This window comes from Biomphalaria glabrata, chromosome 2 (genome assembly GCF_947242115.1).
Source record: "Biomphalaria glabrata chromosome 2, xgBioGlab47.1, whole genome shotgun sequence".
Classification (NCBI taxonomy): Eukaryota; Metazoa; Mollusca; class Gastropoda; family Planorbidae; genus Biomphalaria; species Biomphalaria glabrata.
In genome coordinates this window covers 25,610,611-25,629,728 of record NC_074712.1, presented here as the reverse complement: position 1 = coordinate 25,629,728, position 19,118 = coordinate 25,610,611, and the positions used below count along the sequence as shown (strand labels likewise).

Here is a 19,118-nt window from a genome sequence, read left to right as displayed (position 1 = left end):
ACATTTAAGGACTGACATTGTATCTTTTCAACAAATAGCCAGTAACTCCTCACTGACATTTAAAGACTGACATTGTATCTTTTCAACAGATAGCCAGTAACTCCTCACTGACATTTATAGACTGACATTGTATCTTTTCAACAGATAGCCAGTAAGTCCTCACTGACATTTAAGGACTGACATTGTATCTTTTCAACAGATAGCCAGTAACTCCTCACTGACATTTAAGGACTGACATTGTATCTTTTCAACAGATAGCCAGTAACTCCTCACTGACATTTAAGGACTGACATTGTATCTTTTCAACAGATAGCCAGTAACTCCTCACTGACATTTAAGGACTGACATTGTATCTTTTCAACAGATAGCCAGTAACTCCTCACTGACATTAAAGGACTGACATTGTATCTTTTCAACAGATAGCCAGTAACTCCTCACTGACATTTAAGGACTGACATTGTATCTTTTCAACAGATAGCCAGTAACTCCTCACTGACATTTATAGACTGACATTGTATCTTTTCAACAGATAGCCAGTAACTCCTCACTGACATTTAAGGATTGACATTGTATCTTTTCAACAGATAGCCAGTAACTCCTCACGTTGACAAAACTAACTACGTTTTTTTTTTTTAAATCGCATTTCATTTCAGGCTTCTGGTCATAATATTATTGTGCCAAACGGTGATTGTCTGATTTTGCTAGAAGTACCGGTGGACTATGAAAGAGGACCTCGACAATACTATATAAATGTTACAGTACAGGTATGAAGTCTTAGATCCAGAATGGGAAAGACCAGTATACACCATAGAAACATAACTCTAATCCCAGTAAAACCTAACCCTACTTCAGGCATTGTCTTAGATTTCGAAGAGTAAGGCTTAGTGCAGTATATCACGTGACTTTTATTCCCACCTTTCATGTAGACAATATATTACATTCCAACAAACACAATAGACCTATCCAACAACATATTACATTTCTTTTCGCCGTCTGCGACTGGCAGCAGATTTTCTTTTGGTCTCAAATGTGTATCCTGCGGCCTTTGTGAGTGACCTCCAGCTGTCACGTTCTGAGGCCGCCTGCTATGTCAGCTAATGCAAGTTGGCGCCTAAGCTGGTCTTTAAAGCGTTTCCGTGAGGAACCTCTGTTACGTCGACCACCTTTTAGCTCACCAAAAAAGACAGCCTTTGGCATACTTTATTCTCCCATACGGGATACGTGCCCTTCCCAGCGTAACTGTCGGATTATAAGAAGTCCCTCTATACTGTCCATACCGGCGTTCGCTAGGACATCGCTGTTTGTAGTGCGGTCTTGCCACCGTATGTCCATGATGGAGCGCAAGCATCTTTGGTGAAAGCGCTAAAGTAGTTTTAGTTGCTTTCTGTATAATAGCCATGTCTCAGATCCATATAGAAGGGTTGAAAGAACCACCGCTTGGTAGACATCAATTTTGTAGGCAGGTGTAGCGATTTATTCCGCATAACTCTCGCCTTGAGGATTCTAAAAGCACTACTGATCCTGGCCAGACGGTTATCAATTTTCCTTGAAAGCGAGGCGTCATTTGATACTATACTTCCTAGACATGTGAAGTTGTCTACCACGTTAAGGGGCTGTCCGTTTACGGTGATATTTGGGGCAGAGTAGGTTTTATTGGGTGACTTCTGGAACATGACTTCTTTTTTCCCGAGGTTTATAGATAAACTGAAAGAGGCGGCAGCGTATGCAAATTCGTTGACCGCGTTCTGGAGATTATGTTCATTGTGAGCTAACAGGGTGCAGTCATCGGCATAGAGAAGCTCTGTAATGTCCATTTCTTTTGTTTTTGTTTTTGTATTGGATAGTAGACGTCAAAGATTGAACACATTGTCGTCCGAGCGAAACCTGATACAGATGCCATCGTGCAATCACTGCCTTATTTGACCCAGCATTAAGCAAAAAAAAATTGCGAATAGAGGTAGGAGCAAGTACACAGCTCTGCTTCACGCCATTTTCTATTGGGAAGTTATCAGACAGGTCACCATTGTGTCTGATCTGGCCTTTTTGTCCCACATGAAACTGCATGACAATGAATAGGAACGTAGGTGGGCATCCGAACGTGGCCAAAATCCTCCACAAACCGTTGCGACTGACCGTGTCGAAAGCCTTGGTGAGGTCCACAAATGCATCGTATAGGTTTAGGTTCTGCTCTTTGCATTTTTCTTGTAATTGTTGCAGAACAAATATCATGTCAGATGTACCTCTACCGGCAATGGAGCCACATTGGCTCTCAGATAACATCTCGTCCACAAAAGAGTGGGTTAGTCATTCGAGTAATACTCGAGCAAAGATTTTTTCTGCTACTGACAGAAGTGCAATGCCTCGATAGTTAGAGGTTAGACTTGTCAGCATTTTTGTATAGTTCAGGTGGGGCCACGCACTTCTACCAGCATAGAGCGAACAAGTCTGTTAGCCTTGCGGTTAGGGCGACACCACCCATTTTAAATATTTTAGCCAGAAGTCCATCAGAGCCAGGTGCTTTGTGTTTTTTGAGTTTATGAATTACTGTTTCAACTTGCTCAAATCTCGGTGAGTCGTCGAGCTCCTCTCTCATCATTTTCTGAGGAACATTTGCCAGCGATTTCTCCGATGCGTGCCTTTTGTCACCAAATAGCAGGCTGTAGTGTTCTGTCCAGCGATTTAGTATATCCGCCTTGCTAGTTAATAGGGTGGAACCATCGGAGGATCTTAGCGGTGCTGTAGTCTGGTAAGTTGGGCCATAGGCACATCGAAGCGACTCATAGAAAGAGCGTGTGTCACCAGTGTCAGCATGTCTCTGCATGTTTACGGACAGCTCAAGCCATCAGTTATTTTTTAGTTACCTGACCTGCGTTGTCATTACAGTTAACAAGAACGATAGTAGTTGTGCTTTTTCTTTAACAGTTCTTGAATCTCTACATTGTTCTCATCAAACCAGTCTCTATTGGATGTCACGTCCTGAAGTATCGTTTTTAGCTGGCTCCAGTTACTCACTGAATTATCGTCCTGGGTCTTTAGATCAGCTTCGATAGTACTCTGAATCGCTCTCGTACATTAGCCAGCCTATCAACATTTAGTTTCTTTGCCCTAGGCAAGCCATCTTTTTTACCATCTTGATGGTGATGTTCAGCTTTGTCCGAACAAGACGATGGTCCGTGTAACAGTCGGCGCTCGGCATTACTCTAGTGTGCACCACATCGCACTGTCTCACTATTATGTAATCCGACAGGTTCTGGTTATTTCAGCATAGATGCATCCATGTGGTCTTAAAACCGATTTTTTGTTGAAAATTGTGTTGAATATTGCAAGCTTTGCTTCAGAGCAGAGTTCCAACAGAAGACTGCGTTATCGTTGCAGATACCAAAACCATGTCTACCTAGGACACTCGGCCAAGTGCTGTAGTCGTTCCTCTCTCGAGCGTTGAAGTCACCCATGATAATAAGTTTGTCAGCAGTGTCCACCTTGCACAGGACTCTTCTCAGATCAGCGTAGAGTCTTTCTTTGCTTTCAGGTTCTGCCTGCAGCGTGGGAGCGTAAGCACTGATAATAGTGACGTATCTAGAGCAGGGTGTGGGCAACCTTTTTCTGCCGAGGGCCGCATTAAAAAAATGTGAGCACTGGGGGGCTGCATATATATATATATGTTGCACTCCCAATTGAGGAATTATAACAAGAGTTACCAATTTCTTGAACTAATTTTACAAATGATTTGTTTAAATTTTGAGAACATCCGTTTACATCACAACATTTCACCACAAATGTATAGTTGTACTTAATATGAAGTTTATAACTGTTTACTCTCGTGCATAATTTTCCGGAACCATGGAACTATTGCTTACTAGGTGTTATCATTGTAACTGCTGTCAAATTACAGTCAAAAAGTATCGACCTGTTCTAACACTTAATAACTTTCAAACCAAAAAAAAAGCATGTTCACAGATGAATGTAATTCTAAATAATGTGAAAGTTGAGCAGGAAATTTTTTTTATAGCAAAATACAGCTTCTGTCACCATGAACTTCTGCGAAATAACTGACAGGAGCTTCTCTTTCAGGTCATAATTTGCTAAGAGGTATGTCCTCTGGAGCTGAGTCAGCTTATGCATTAGCCTAAATGATGAGATGAGGGTATTGAAAACTGGTCCCAAGTTGCTGACGTCTTAAAATTTGCTGTCAAATTCTACAATCAAGGAATCCAAATAAGTCTTGTACTTTTCAACCATTTCACTAGAAATCGTTTCACCTTTCAAATAATGAAATTGATAAAGCCTGTTTTACTTGCTGCCCTCATGAAATGGAATAGCTTTGTTTCAAAAGATTTAAGATGCACATACATTTCAGGTGCAAACAACAAACTGCAATGTTCCCGATGATAAACATGACGTCTTTCTTCAACTCTTCATTAGAAATATTAACAAAGTCACAGTCAAGGATCCTAGCAATTTTTCTTGATATTCCATATTCTTCTAATGCTAGGCCAGCGGATACTACCGTGTTACCGAACATCGGAATGTTTTGTTTCCAAATCTTAAGTACTTTTCGGAACTGCCAGTCAAGGCCGGCCTTAGAGAACTGGAGGCCCTAGGCGAAGTGAATTTGGTGGACCCAAATAAAATATAAAAAAATATATATTAACAGTAAAAAAAAAAAAAAAAAAAAAACACTAAAACTATGCAGCTTATTAAAAGCCTAGTCTACTTCAACAATTACAGTAAGGACAATAACTGTCACAAGTTTCACTATTTTTCTCTACAATATTAAAATACATATCCTGTGTGAGGCTCCCAATAATGTCTATAATATGAATACGATATTCAGAATATAAATATTTGAATGGTATTCAATGCAGATTAGTGTAAACTTTCCCGTAATGAGTTTATGGTTGGGATATTGCTCTTTTTAAATATTTTATTACAAGCCTTGTTTTTCTCAGTCAAAGCAGGGTCACCATCAGTTGTTGCCCTTGCCATCTTGTACAAGCCAACCCAACCTTTTCAAGACAGTTCTTCATAGCATTGAATAAATACTGGCCTGAGCTTGTGTCTTCGGCTGAATTTTTCGAAATATTGTCGTTTAAAAAAATCTTCATTGACTTTGAACTTTTTAGAATGACGTTTAGAGAAAATGTTTCTTTAGCTTCTTCCATTATAAGTGATAAGAGTCAAAAGTTTCAATAATTTCTATAGATATTTACAATTATTTATTTTTAATATATTTGCATTTTTATATGTGTAATGTGTGGGCACACCTGATTTCTTTGGGTGTCCGCGGGCCGCATAAAACACTTCGGCGGGCCGCATGTGGTCCGCGGCTCGTACTTTGCCCACCCCTGATCTAGAGTCATCTAACGGTAGCCTGAGTGACATCAGTCGGTCTGAGTGACCAACAGGGATATCTAGTAGTTTCTTGGCAAGAGATTATTTAATCATGAAAGCCACTCCCGATTGCCTGTGCCCCTCCGGGCCTCTTCCAGACCAGTATAGTGTGTAGCCAGCCTCCTTTTATTCAGCGACCCTTGGTTCGCCAAGCATACCTCACTAAGGGCAGCTATGTCTACATCTAGCCGAGCCAATTCTAGTGCCATCAGACAATATATTATATTCAAACAACCACAAGAGGCCTATCAGACTATATATTACATTCAAACAACCACAAGAGGCCTATCAGACTATATATTACATTCAAACAACCACAAGAGGCCTATCAGACTATATATTACATTAAAACAACCACAAGAGGCTTATCAGACTATATATTACATTCAAACAACCATAAGAGGCCTATCAGACTATATATTACATTCAAACAACCACAAGAGGCCTATCAGACTATATATTACATTCAAACAACCACAAGAGGCCTATCAGACTATATATTACATTAAAACAACCACAAGAGGCTTATCAGACTATATATTACATTCAAACAACCATAAGAGGCCTATCAGACTATATATTACATTTAAACAACCACAAGAGGCCTATCAGGCTATATATTACACTCAAACAACCACAAGAGGCCTATCAGGCTATATATTACATTCAAACAACCACAAGAGGCCTATCAGACTATACATTACATTCAAACAACCACAAGAGGCCTATCAGGCTATATATTACATTCAAACAACCACAAGAGGCCTATCAGGCTATATATTACATTCAAACAACCACAAGAGGCTTATCAGACTATATATTACATTCAAACAACCACAAGAGGCCTATCAAAAGGATTAAGTCTCATGCCCTTCCAAAAGGTGAAGAAAAAAAAAAGATTGGCTTACGCTTCAACACAAACTCTTGGCCCGTAAATTCTATTATCCCAGATACGAAATATGCTGCATCGAATTAGTTGATAGGTTATATGATTGGAAGACCTTCCAGGAAAAAGAAGAAGAGGCAGACAGAAAAAGCGATGGGCCTGCCATTGAAAGAGGTTCTAAGGCAAAAGACAGGGAGGAATAGAGAAAGACGGTTGACAAATCTTGCATGGTGCCCCAACGGTCCAAAGACTATGGGATAGGTTGAGGAAAAAGGTAATGATATGAGGTCCAGTTAAGGTGCGATTTTCCCTACTGCCCCTTCCATTGATCCTCCAATGTAAGAAGAAATACATGTATGTTAAAGTTTTAGTAGTTAATACACCTCATCGCTACTACCAACCCTACATTGGATACTGACTACTACTGAATCATTTACTCATCACGAAATCTCTGGACTCACCGGCAAAATAGTCCACAATCTGTAAAGAGCAATTCCTGTATGTATGTACATGTGTGTATCATGGGTGTAGCCAGGACTTATATATATATATATATATATATATATATATATATATATATATATATATATATATATATATATCCTACATCTAAGATCTAAATTTTGAATAATTTGGATGTAATTTAGATAAGATTTAAATAACATAAAAAGGCCTCGATAATATATCAATAGACTGAATGTAACATTAAATTTAAAAATAGTAGATTAGTTTTAGTATATTATAAATTTGCAAAGTTGATCTAGATCATAGACTTATATATATACTACTCTAGACTGGACATGGAGACTTTTTAAAACCACAAAGCCCGCTGAAGGAAAGTTTAAACTCAAAACCCCTTTGTCTACGCTCATAGAATTTTGGCGTGTTATTTGCTTTTTTTATATTGAAGAGGGGGGTTTTATTGTAAATTTCGGAGGGGGTTTTAAAATCAAAATATTCCTTAGATGTGCTCTTGGAATATGGGGATTGTCGTTTGCATTGTTTTTTTGTTTTATAAAAGAGGGGGATTTAACTGCAAAACCCCCTCGTAGGTTCTTTTTAAAACTCAAAACCCCCTTGGCTGTGCTGGGGCAAGTGATGGTTTAGTATTAAAATCTCACTTAAATAAACAAAATCAAAGCAAACAAGATTACAAAGAGAGTTTGTGTTACACAAACTCAGAGGCGGCCCCCGTCGAAGTCGGATCCCTGTCGGATCTGCATATTCGCAAATAATATTCAAGAGGTGATTTAATTTTGATGTAAAATGTTTTACACGTTTCGGATGTTCCTTCAGAGTTGAAGATAATTACTTCCTAGTCCAAACCTCCCGCAGGACGACGGGTGATGGGAGCGGGCAGGGTTTGAACCCTGGGCCATCCATAAATCTGAACGACAGTCCAGCGCGCAAACCGCACGACCAGGCAGCCATCCGATGGTCAAAAGTAATAATGTTTCAAATATTCATTTGCCGTAAATTTAAATTTAAATTCAATAAAAAAATAGTAGATTAGTTTTAGTATATTAAAACATTACAATATTGATCAAAACGTTTGGAAATGAAAATCTACACTTTTTTTTACACTTTAAGTTTATAAATTGAAATTCTACATCTTAATCTATTTTAGTCTAAACTAGATCTAGAAATTCTAGATCTAGACTCTAAAATAATTCTAATTAGAATATAAATCCAGATCTAGATATACTGTAATAATAAAAATCTAGATCTAGTTTAAAAAATCTAGATTAGATCTAAATCAAGATATCATTCCTTTTTTAAACGCAAGTCACATAACGAGGCTTAATAAACATTACTATACCGAGTTCTTTTTTCATTTCATTTGAAGAATTAATTCCATATAACGTCAGAGGGAAAAAAACACTACGTCACACGGCCTAGCTAGACTAAAAATCGCCTTCATCTATAAGAGCCATTTATCGAGTGTTCATAGACTTTGGTGCACCGAGTGCGTTCTTTAAGCATTTCATTTAAAGAATTCATTCCATATGACGTCAAAGGAAAAAAAACACTACGTCACACGGCCTAGCTAGAATAAAAATCGCCTTCATCATTACGAGCCTTTTATCGAGTGTTCATAGACATTGGTGCACCGAGTGCGTTCTTTTAGCATTTCATTTAAAGAATTCATTTCATATGACGTCAAAGGAAAAAAAAACACTACGTCACAAGGCCTAGCTAGACTAAAAATCACCTTTATCAACACGAGCCATTTCTCGAGTGTTCATAGACATTGGTGCACCGAGTGCGTTCTTTTAGCATTTCATTTAAAGAATTCATTCCATGTGACGTCAAAGGAAAAAAAAAACACTACGTCACACGGCTTAGTTAGACTAAAATATGTTTTCATTAATACAAGCAATTTTTTCGAGGGTTAATAGACATTGGTGCACCGAGTGCGTTCTTTTAACATTACATTTAAAGAGTCCATTCATATGACGTCAAAGAAAAAAAATTCCATTACCTCACAATAGGCTAGTACCGGTACCATAAAAAAAATGTCTTTATTTACACGAGATATTTAACGAGGGTTCATAGACATTGGTGCACTGAGTTCTAATAGATATTATTTAAAAAGGATCAAAGCCACATTGTTTTTGCGTTTTGTCTGTCAGTCGGTCTGTCCGTTATCTTGATATAAAAAAAACAACTAAAAGTTATTAAAAATTGATTAACCTTTATTTTACGTTTCAAAACATCGCAATAATTTTTAGGTATGAACACAATTGAAAAGTTTATATAATAGATTGTTCCGGATGTTTGTATAAATAGTAAAAGAAAAAGAGAATTTCAGATAAATGTAATACCGTTAATTAAATTTTTTGGATGGTCTCGTATAAAAATTAGATGTACTACAGCCACGTGGAGAGATTTTCATACCTTACTTTGGTGTTTGAATTCTGTTTTCCTTAAAAATCGGAACATAATATTAACGATAATTAGATTTTTTAATGTTTTAGGTAGAAAGTTAAATGTACTGTAAGAGAGTAGTGAGTTAAAATATTTTTCATAAAAATCCGTAAAAACATTATTTCGTAAATGAGAAGATTATTTGTTTATTAATTAGAAGAGGGAGTTCAAACAATTATTTGGCGTTAGTAGATTTTTAAATAAATTCGGAAATTTCTGGCGACGATTTGTAAGAAACAAAATCCGGAACTTTCTTTATCGATTACAAAACTTCTATGTTATGTTTTACAAGAAAATTAAATGTCTAAAAAGTAATTTTCAGTAATCAATTCTAGTAAATTACTTTTTTTAAAAAGCCTTATGCGATTTCAAACAATCATTAGGCATAATTCATGTTTTATAAAACAATATCCGGAACATTTTTACAATTAATGAAATATAAGTCAGTATAGAGATTATGATTTAGCATTAATATGCTATTTACATAAAAAACGGAACAACATATTATTGATAATGTGTTTTTGCAACGTTTAAGCATGGAAATTGAATGTAATATAAGTTAGAAGAGCAAACAAACATTTGTTGGCGTAGATTAGTTTTGCACAAAAAAATCCGGAACAATCAATTTTAGATACTTAAAACTATTGAGATGTTATGGGAGGAACATCAAAGGGTAAATCAGATTTTCAATAGCTTTTAGAGTTCTAGTTTTTTAAATCTAATCGTGACGGACAGACCGACCAACAGACAAAACGCACAAAATAAGCTTCTTTTATTCGGATGGGGGCAATAAACAAAAAATAAATAAAATCTGATTTTTAAAAAAAGTTTAAGGAATTGGTTTAGCACCTGATCATGTTGCGACGTTACGCTACTGCACGAAAATCGCTGCATAAAAAGTCCATTTAAAAAAATGTGCGTGATATTTACATACAAAGTGCATTATTAGCCTTTATAAACAAACAGAAATGTTTTCTTTTAATTTTAGCAGCTAGTTGACCAGAAAAAACGTCTTTAACTATTATTTGTATTTGTTGTAAACATTTCCTGTACATTTTAAAAATATATTTGACTTAGTGATACTGAAAATACACAAAAATTGTCCATCTTTGTTAGCATATTGTAACATTGCCTCCCTTACATTTACGTAATTGTTTTAGAATTGGTGTATTTTTATGAAAAAATCGCTTGCATAATTAATTTTATAAATTAAACGGTTTGCTTTTAGAAAACCAAAAGTAGCCGTTGCACCTAAACTTTTCAAGCCGGATTTAATGATGAAATAATATTTTTCATATCTCTTCTAGTTTTCGAGATCTGAGTGTGACAGACGGACAGACGGACAGACGGACAGACGGACATTTTGCACAAACCTAATAGCGGCTTTTTCCCCTTACGGGGGCCGCTAAAAATCAGTCACAAAATTCCGACCCGCCCCCAGCAGGGGGGATTTCATTTCGGGGAGAGGGATTGAACCCCCAACCCCCTCCCGGCTACGCCCATGGTGTGTATATATACTCTAAAACGGTTCCAACGATTTTCTTTAAAATCTCAAGGTCTATATACATAAATGAGAAAAAAATTCTGAACTCATTGGCCACAAGGGGGAAAACTCGAGATCAACCATTAAATCGTTAAATTAATTTTGGCTACACATCTTTTATGGATGAAAGTAATTCGAATGACCTCAAAATAAAAAACTTGAAACCACTCACGCCACTACAGCAAAAAAAGGGAAAAAAACTTCACCACACTTATGTCACTGGCTTATTGCAGTACACTAAAACATTTCTTTTCAAACATGAACAACTATTAAGGAATCAATAGGATTAATTAACATCTGCGCGCCATCTTATTGTAGGCTCTATTAGCCTTTTTACCAAAATAAAAGCCACCTATACGCTCCGCAATTAAAGTGTAAACAATTAATAAATCACGCAAAAGACAATCATCATTAAAAGACCTTGACAAATCTTATTTCATAATAAATCAATCTACATGTGTTTGTAAGAGTGGTACTTCTTTAATCAACTAATTTTAATACAATTCATCTTCAAATGTGTTTTTAGTAGAACTACTCATTCACTTCAATCATAAGTCGTTAGTTGGATTTTTCAGGATAATGGAGGATTGGAGGCCACAGCTATTATACAAATCATCATAGACAATGAAGATGACGGCCCACCGGTTTTTGTTTGTGATCATTCTTGCAATGGTTGCGGTAATGGGCATTATGCTGCATTTATCACATCTTTAACTACGGTCAGTTTCTACCTCTTTTCTTTGCACATAAAAATATTTTTGGTCCTTACAATATGAATATAAACGAATTCGCTCCTCCCAGCCTTTTATGTTAGAACCTCGTTCAACCCACAATAGGTGGGGGGGGGGGGCGTGCATAAACGCCAAGTACGATGTGACTAATTCGACATTTTGTTTTTTTAATTTCATTCTATGGTATCTAGTTACAGTACTATCGTTTTTTTAAAGTTGTTTGCTTTGGTAAAAAGAGAAAAAAAAACATGCAATGTCCCACGATGTTACGTCTTGTGGTCCAAGGAAGATAGCAGCGGAGCTTGAATTCGGGACCAGCGATAGTCCAAAGCGCACACACTATCTGGACAACTGATGAAACAAAATAACGAAAATTGAGGCCGTATTTGAATTCTATATTCTTTTTTTTTTTAGGGAATCATCAGAAATATGTTACCCAACAAAATGTCAGCAGTGGATCCTGATCAGGGAGTAGTACAATACACAATTATTTCAAGTAAATTTTACATAAACAGATTGCTTTTTCACTAGAGTTATGATTATAACATTAGCTAATATGATGAGGAGTTACATTTTAAAAAATGAGTAAGATACATACAGGGCCGGTCCTAGCGATTGCGGGGCCCTATGCGAAACGAATTGCGCGGGGCCTATTTTGGGTAGGGATAAGGATATAAGTGAAAATTAAGATTTTGTATTAAAAAATAAATTCGTCTTTGCGTTTTATACATTCTTAACTAAGTACAAAATCACGATCAAATTAACTTTACTTTACGAGCCTTGTGTGTAGCGAAGTCATACAGTAGATCATCAAAATTCTGTTTCCTACATAGATCACGCTCATTAGCAAGACATGCCACATTGTTCAATCTCTCTTCGTGAATTTTTTACCTTAAGTAATTCTTGATTAGTTTAAAACTCGAAAAACTTCTTTCACAAGATGCCACAGTTACAGTTCCAATCTCAGCTGCAAGGAGTAAATTGCAGTGTTCACAATTCTGTTGAAGCATTTAATCCTTCAGCTTTTTGATGTATGAAGTTTTCCACAGATTTGTCATACTGGCTTTTTCTTTGACTTTTGGCTGGAAAGATTCCAACAACATCCATGTTTCCAGCCAACTTCTTTTCGCTGTCACAAGAAGAAACAACAGGAAGAAACTTAAAACGTTCATATACAACCACAAGCTCTTTCACTTCAACCCTTATCTGAGAAATGCCGATAACATCTGCTCATTGTGACTTATGTCTGGAGTACAATCCAATATCACTGCATTTTTGATGTCTCGAAGGATATAATTCACAACAGCATCAGCTACTACAGTAATAAGTTCGTTTTGAATCTTCTTTCTCAGGTAACGATCATGAATTTCTGCATTGATAACACGTCGAAGTTGTTCCCCCATTACTTTGCGAGTAATTCTACTAGACCAGGAAATTCCCATTACTTGGCTCTTTAAGTCTTTCAATGGTCCCTCTGAAAGCTAAATTGCGCTTCGCTAGAACTCGTACAATTGCAACTAGTCCAACGTTTAGTTTCCTGGTGAACTTTGTCAATGCCTGTTTTTTTTTTCTTAGTCTTGCTCCAGCTTCACAGCAACTGGTCATAGCGTCTAAATGCCTTTGCGATTTTTCATGCTCTGCTAGCCTTGTGGTACAGCTTTGCCACTGGTCAAATCCTTCATTTAAAAAGCAACTTTTTTTTTCCAGTAGACGCCAATAGAAACAATTGATTTTGTATGCTGACACAGAATACATCAGCCAAGGACGCAAATCACTTTCACCTTTACTCAGGTTTGGTTTGCAATGCACTTAAGAGAAATGTCTACCATCCTTATTTTTTGGAAAATTCTCCAAAGTAATCTCAGGTGGACCTTTTTGTAATAAATAGTCAATACAAGATCTTTCCATTTTTTTTTCTAGACACATGGCAGGATAATCCAGATTTCTCAATGAATCGACCACATTTAGCTCATTATCTATAACTACATGTTGATCAGTTATTACATTATTGCCTCCATTTCATACGACATGTTGATCAGTTGTTAGTGTTACATCATTTTCTTCTTCTCTTACGACATTCACCACTGCAGTTTTTTGTATTCTTCATAGAATCTGTTTTAGCTGTCTCACTAGAAGTGATTATGTTCTCATTTTTGGATTTTGATCGTTTTAAAAACGTATCTAGTTCTATTGGAACGTACGTTTCGGTTAAAATTCGCACTATTATTATATTTTTATTTAAATATGAAATGCTTTTTTTATTCGCCTAAGATTTGTGTTTTCCATATATCGGTAACAATTTTTGTCTATTTTTCAGGAGATTTTAAAAATAATTTCTACGACTTTTCTTATATTTTGCATCATTATGCAATTATAGATATACTTAGCGCGGGGCCTATGAAAGCGCGGGGCCCACTGCGGCCGCATAGGCTGCAGTGGCTTAAGACTGGATATTATGGTAGCAGTTCCCAATTCCTTTTTTTTACGAAGCTTATTTTTAACTACCGTAACTATCAAATTTAATTTTTAAACAGTAAAAAATACGACATTTATTTTATGACCATATTTGTTTTGTTTTATTTGAATATTAACAAGTAAAATATAAAAATACTTTTTCAAAAGAAAATTCCTCCTTTATAAAGCAGATGGCTTTTTTCTTTTTTTTGGTAAGAGTGTTTACGTTGCTCTTAATAATTAATTACGATACATTTACAAATGGGAACATTTCTTTTTCGCGCACCTATTCCATATCCCCCCCCCCACACACACACACACCAAAATAAAATTCTGGTTACGCCCATGTATAATTCTACTCGGAGTATAGGCCTATAAAATTATTGCTTGGTAATATATATCTAGAATTAGAAACATAACTTAAACATTAAAAAATGATTTTTTAAAGATGATACCTCCATTAAAAAACTTAAAAAATAATAAAATAATTTTAAAACAAGATTACAAAGACAGTTTGTGTGGAAACACAAACTCAAAATCGGCCCCCGAAGTGATCCACCCAGGCAGGCTTCAATATTTTCAGAAAGAACATCCATATGAATATCAAAGACAAATGAGAGATAAGAATGGAGAAAGAAGGTTGACAGATCTTGTGTAGTCCCCAACGGTACAGCTGATCAAAGGATAGGTGCAAGTGAAAGCAAAGTTAGATGTGAGCCTGGCCTAACTAGTTCCCCTTTCAGACATTGTGGTCTCTAGGGCAGATGATGTAAAGTTCATCTGTTTTTGTGGCCTACGGTTAACGAGGGTGTCATGTAGCCAGCACAACGACCAACCGCCTTTACGTTTCCCCAACTAATATCAGGTATCCATTGGAGCTGGATGGACTCAGAAGCGCCTAAGGATTCCGAAGTAGAAAATCCCAGTTTTAACCAGGATTCGAACCCGGGGCCCCCGGTTCGGAAGCCAAGCGCTTTACCGCTCAGCTAAAGCGCCTCTCCTGGCCTAACTGAATTCTTATAATTGATGTAATTGTTTTGAAAAGGCTTAATCTGTTATTCGAATGCCCAATGGAAGATAAAGAAAATATTTTCGAAGTGACATTCACAAGATTACTATTTGTTTTAATTTAGGTCTTACTTATAATGCATACTAATTAACTTTTTCTCTTTAAAAAACAGCTTGCATAACTGATTTTAAAAATTAGATTTTTCGCTTTCAGAAAAAAAAAGTAGCCGTTGCATCAGAACTTTGAATGGTTTAAAATATTGTGATGTCGGATTTTCAATATCTTTTCTAGTTTACGAGATCTAAACAGGACGAACGGACAGACGGACAGACATTTCGCACAAAACTAATAGCGTCTTTTCCCCTTTCGGGGGCCGCTAAAAATTAAAATAATAATAGGTTCAAACTGGGTATCGAACACCGTCAGTTGCTTGAACGTATGATATTTCTGATTCAGACAGCAGGCGATGCGTTAATTTATTGTTATGCTTATTATATGGACATCTAGATCTAACACTAAACCTAGATTTCTGATTTAGAAGTCTAGATTCTAAGGGTTACCAGACTTCCGTCAAAACTAGAATACTGGATCTATTTGATGATATGGTACAGAAGATTCTAGTATGGTTATATAGTTACAGACTTAGACACCTAATTAACAGTAGTCTAGACTCTAGACTGAATTCTTTATAAGACGGTGCGCAAAATGTTCTATTTGTTCATAACTCTTTAGTTAATAAATAATATTATATGCTGGAATTTCCACTAACATGTGTTAAAGATATAGTTTTCCAGACCAAATTTAATTTTAAGATAATTGTATTTTCAAAAATTATAACGGTCAAACCAGAGTGTTCCCTGTATGGCCAACTAGCTAATATTTTTTTTACCCAAAAATATACATAAACTTTCAAATTTCTTGGAAAATCGTAAGAGCCGTTTTCAAGACACGTGTCCACACTACCGCCAACCTTTTTGAACCAATGAAGCTAATATGAGGAAATAAAAACAACTTTTACCCCACACCAGGTACACCAGTTGAAAGCACATCCCATGTCACTATTAACTATACTACAGGAGAATTTAATATCGTCATCCCATTTAGTGACTTGACCATCTCAACAGCAATATTCTTTATCGAGGTAAGCATGCCTATATATTTGCATGATAGTCAATGTATATGACTTGTTGCGAAACCTTCTATTGAATGAAATAAGATAATATTATTTTATTGATTAAAAACGAATGGCGTTCAGTTTGGCTATTATTGGCCACCTCAGTATTATTACTATTTTAATATAGACGCAAACGTAAAATACATAAAAATATTTTTAAAAGACAGCTATACACAACCAACGCTTGATCAAGCTCCTATGTACTTCTCGGTAACGAAAAATGACCTGGAAACACAATGACTGAGAGTGTATTAAATGTGTTTAAAAATTTATCTCTGAATATAGTAGTTTGTTTTGTGATTGTGCACCTTAGAATTAAACATTTTTGTGTCCGCGCTTCAGATTTGAAATGTTTTTTTCTTCAAGTTTTGCTTTCTTTAAATAGTTTATATTGAGAAATAAAAGTACAATCATTTGTTGTTAACAGATAAGAAATGAGCCGGTGTCACTACAGTCAAACATGTTCAAGACTTCTCAATTTTCTGTAGCCACCATAGCTCTGATAATTTCACCACATGAAACTGTCATTCGCAAGGAACTAGGTTCATATGAAGCATCAATACCAGAGGCCACAACATCATTGTTCATTGTCATGGCAGTTCTTCTCTCAGCACTTATTGCTTCGGCTTTGGCGTTCACTGGATTTTTGTTGCAACTAAAACATCCACAAAAGATTTTCAGTGAATAGGAATATGTCAAAGTGAAAGCTGGGAGCAATCCAAGCAATAAAAAATTAAGCATCAAAGCATAGAAAATTACATTGTTTTTGTTTGTGAACAAACAATCAAATTTTAATCAATGATGCTTAAATGGAATCACAAAAACAAAAACAAAAATGCCCCGAAATAAAAGAAGCCAAGTAAATTACTAGTGATGACCAGTTTTCAGAAATAGATTTTTAAAATCGATTTAAACTGGACTAATGGTTAAACTCAAAGACCCTTCCTCAAAACATATAACAAATCAATTATTTAGTAGGTGAAAGCCACAAATAAACATCTATCTTTATAATTTGTTGCCTTGAGTGGTTGTGAAGGCTCGTTGGGGTTGGGTTGGATCGCTGGCGAGCCACTCAGAACCCCTGTTTAGCGACACACTTTCTGCCTGCCGTAATGTTCAAAAAATACTTAATTGTTTACACTTTCTATCAAACTTTTCGCATTTGAGCAAAACCCTTTTTGGCCTGTGTCTTCTAGTAAGTGATTGTTTCATTGAAATGGCCCGTTTTATAACGCCCTCCCAAATACACTCACTTCTGACCAATCAATTCCATATCATTTTTCTCTCCCCTACCTTTTTCAACCCGCCTCAGTTCATGACCTCTATGTCGAAGCTGCCGCTCAGTCACCATTAAGAAACGTTGAAACATTGAATTTTTACATTGGTTACATCTAATTGACACGACCCGCTTTATAACACTACTCTTCCCAACCCTATAATTTTTAACTGTGAAATCAATTACCGGTATCACTTATTCCCTCTCCTTTCCTCGCTCTACGTCTTAGGAAATAGTCTTACATAGACTGTTCACCTTTATATTAAAATATTGCAATGACTGATGCTTTACAGCATTAACCTTTGTATTATTGCACTCCAACATTCACATAGAATTTTGGCCGAATCCCCCCCCCCTCAAAATTTCAACTCTCACATTATTTAATTATTGGCCCATGATTTACTGTTTATTATGTTGAATTTTATATACACTGAACTGACTTTCTTCGGCTTCTTGATTCAATATTTAAGTATTTCATCAGCACTGTGTTGTATTTGGTCATATTTTTTCTTTTTTTGTTATCACTCTGGCGTCGTAACGCTCTCTCACACAAAAGTTCTAATTTTTTTTTACCTCCGACCTCAAGACACAAAATAATAGAGATGTACATTCAGTTCATTTTGTTTTTATACATTTTTAGCGGCCCCCGTAAGGGGAAAAAGCCGCTATTAGGTTTGTGCAAAATGTCCGTCTGTCCGTCTGTCACACTCAGATCTCGAAAACTAGAAGAGATATGAAAAATATTATTTCATCATTAAATGCGGATTGAAAAGTTTAGGTGCAACGGCTACTTTTGGTTTTCTAAAAGCAAACCGTTTAATTTATAAAATTAATTATGCAAGCGATTTTTTCATAAAAATACACCAATTCTAAAACAATTACGTAAATATGAGGCAATGTTACAATATGCAAACAAAGATGGACGGCTCTTGTGTATTTGCAGTATCGCTAAGTCTAATATATTTATAAAATGTACAAGAAATGTTTACAACAAATATAAATAATAGTTAAAGGTGTTTTTTCTGGTCAACAAGCTGCTATAATTAAAAGAAAACATTTCTGTTTGTTTATAAAGGCTAATAATGCACTTTGTATGTAAATATCTCGCACATTTTTTAAAATGGACTTTTTATGCAGCGACTTTCATGCAGTAGCGTAACGTCGCAACATGTCCAGGTGCTAAACCAATTCCTTAAACGTTTAAAAAAAATCAGATTTTATTTATTTTTTGTTTAGTGCCCCCATCCGAATAAAAGAAGTTTTTTTTTGTGTGTGTTTTGTCTGTTGCTCGGTCTGTCCATCACGATTAGATTAACAAATAACACTAAAGGCTATTGTAAATCTGATTTAACCTTCTTTAATTTTTCATTCAAGAATGTTGCAATAGTTTTAAGTATCTATAATAGATTGTTCCGGATGTTTTGTGAAAAACAAATCAATGCCAACGAATATTTGTTTGCTCTTCTAACTTATATTAGATTTTATTTCCATGCTTAAACGTTGCAATAAACACATGATCTTTAATGCATTGTTCCGGTTTTTAATGTAAATAGCATATAAATGCTAAATAAAAATATCTATACTGATTTATATTTCATTAACTATAAAGTTGTTCCCGATATTCTTTTATAAAATATAAATTATGTCAAATGATTGTTTGAAATCGCATAATTGATTAATATTACACTTATATTCTTTGATACTACGTCACTATAGTTTATTTATC

The 19,118-nt window shown here is 35.8% G+C and overlaps 1 protein-coding gene across 4 annotated transcripts in view; it reads left to right on the top strand.

Annotated features, from left to right (window-relative positions):
• Window positions 1–18,916, top strand: part of LOC106078388 (protocadherin-23-like) — a 62,398-nt gene extending 43,482 nt beyond the window's left edge. For all 4 annotated transcript variants that reach the window (XM_056022095.1, XM_056022098.1, XM_056022097.1 and 1 more), the window contains 5 exons: window positions 654–764; window positions 11,324–11,467; window positions 11,894–11,975; window positions 15,971–16,083; window positions 16,544–18,916. In XM_056022095.1, coding sequence (XP_055878070.1) covers window positions 654–764; window positions 11,324–11,467; window positions 11,894–11,975; window positions 15,971–16,083; window positions 16,544–16,804 — 711 coding nt within the window. In that variant the 3' untranslated portion in view covers window positions 16,805–18,916. The remainder of the gene's footprint in view (window positions 1–653; window positions 765–11,323; window positions 11,468–11,893; window positions 11,976–15,970; window positions 16,084–16,543) is intronic.
• The last annotated feature ends 202 nt before the right edge of the window (window positions 18,917–19,118 follow it).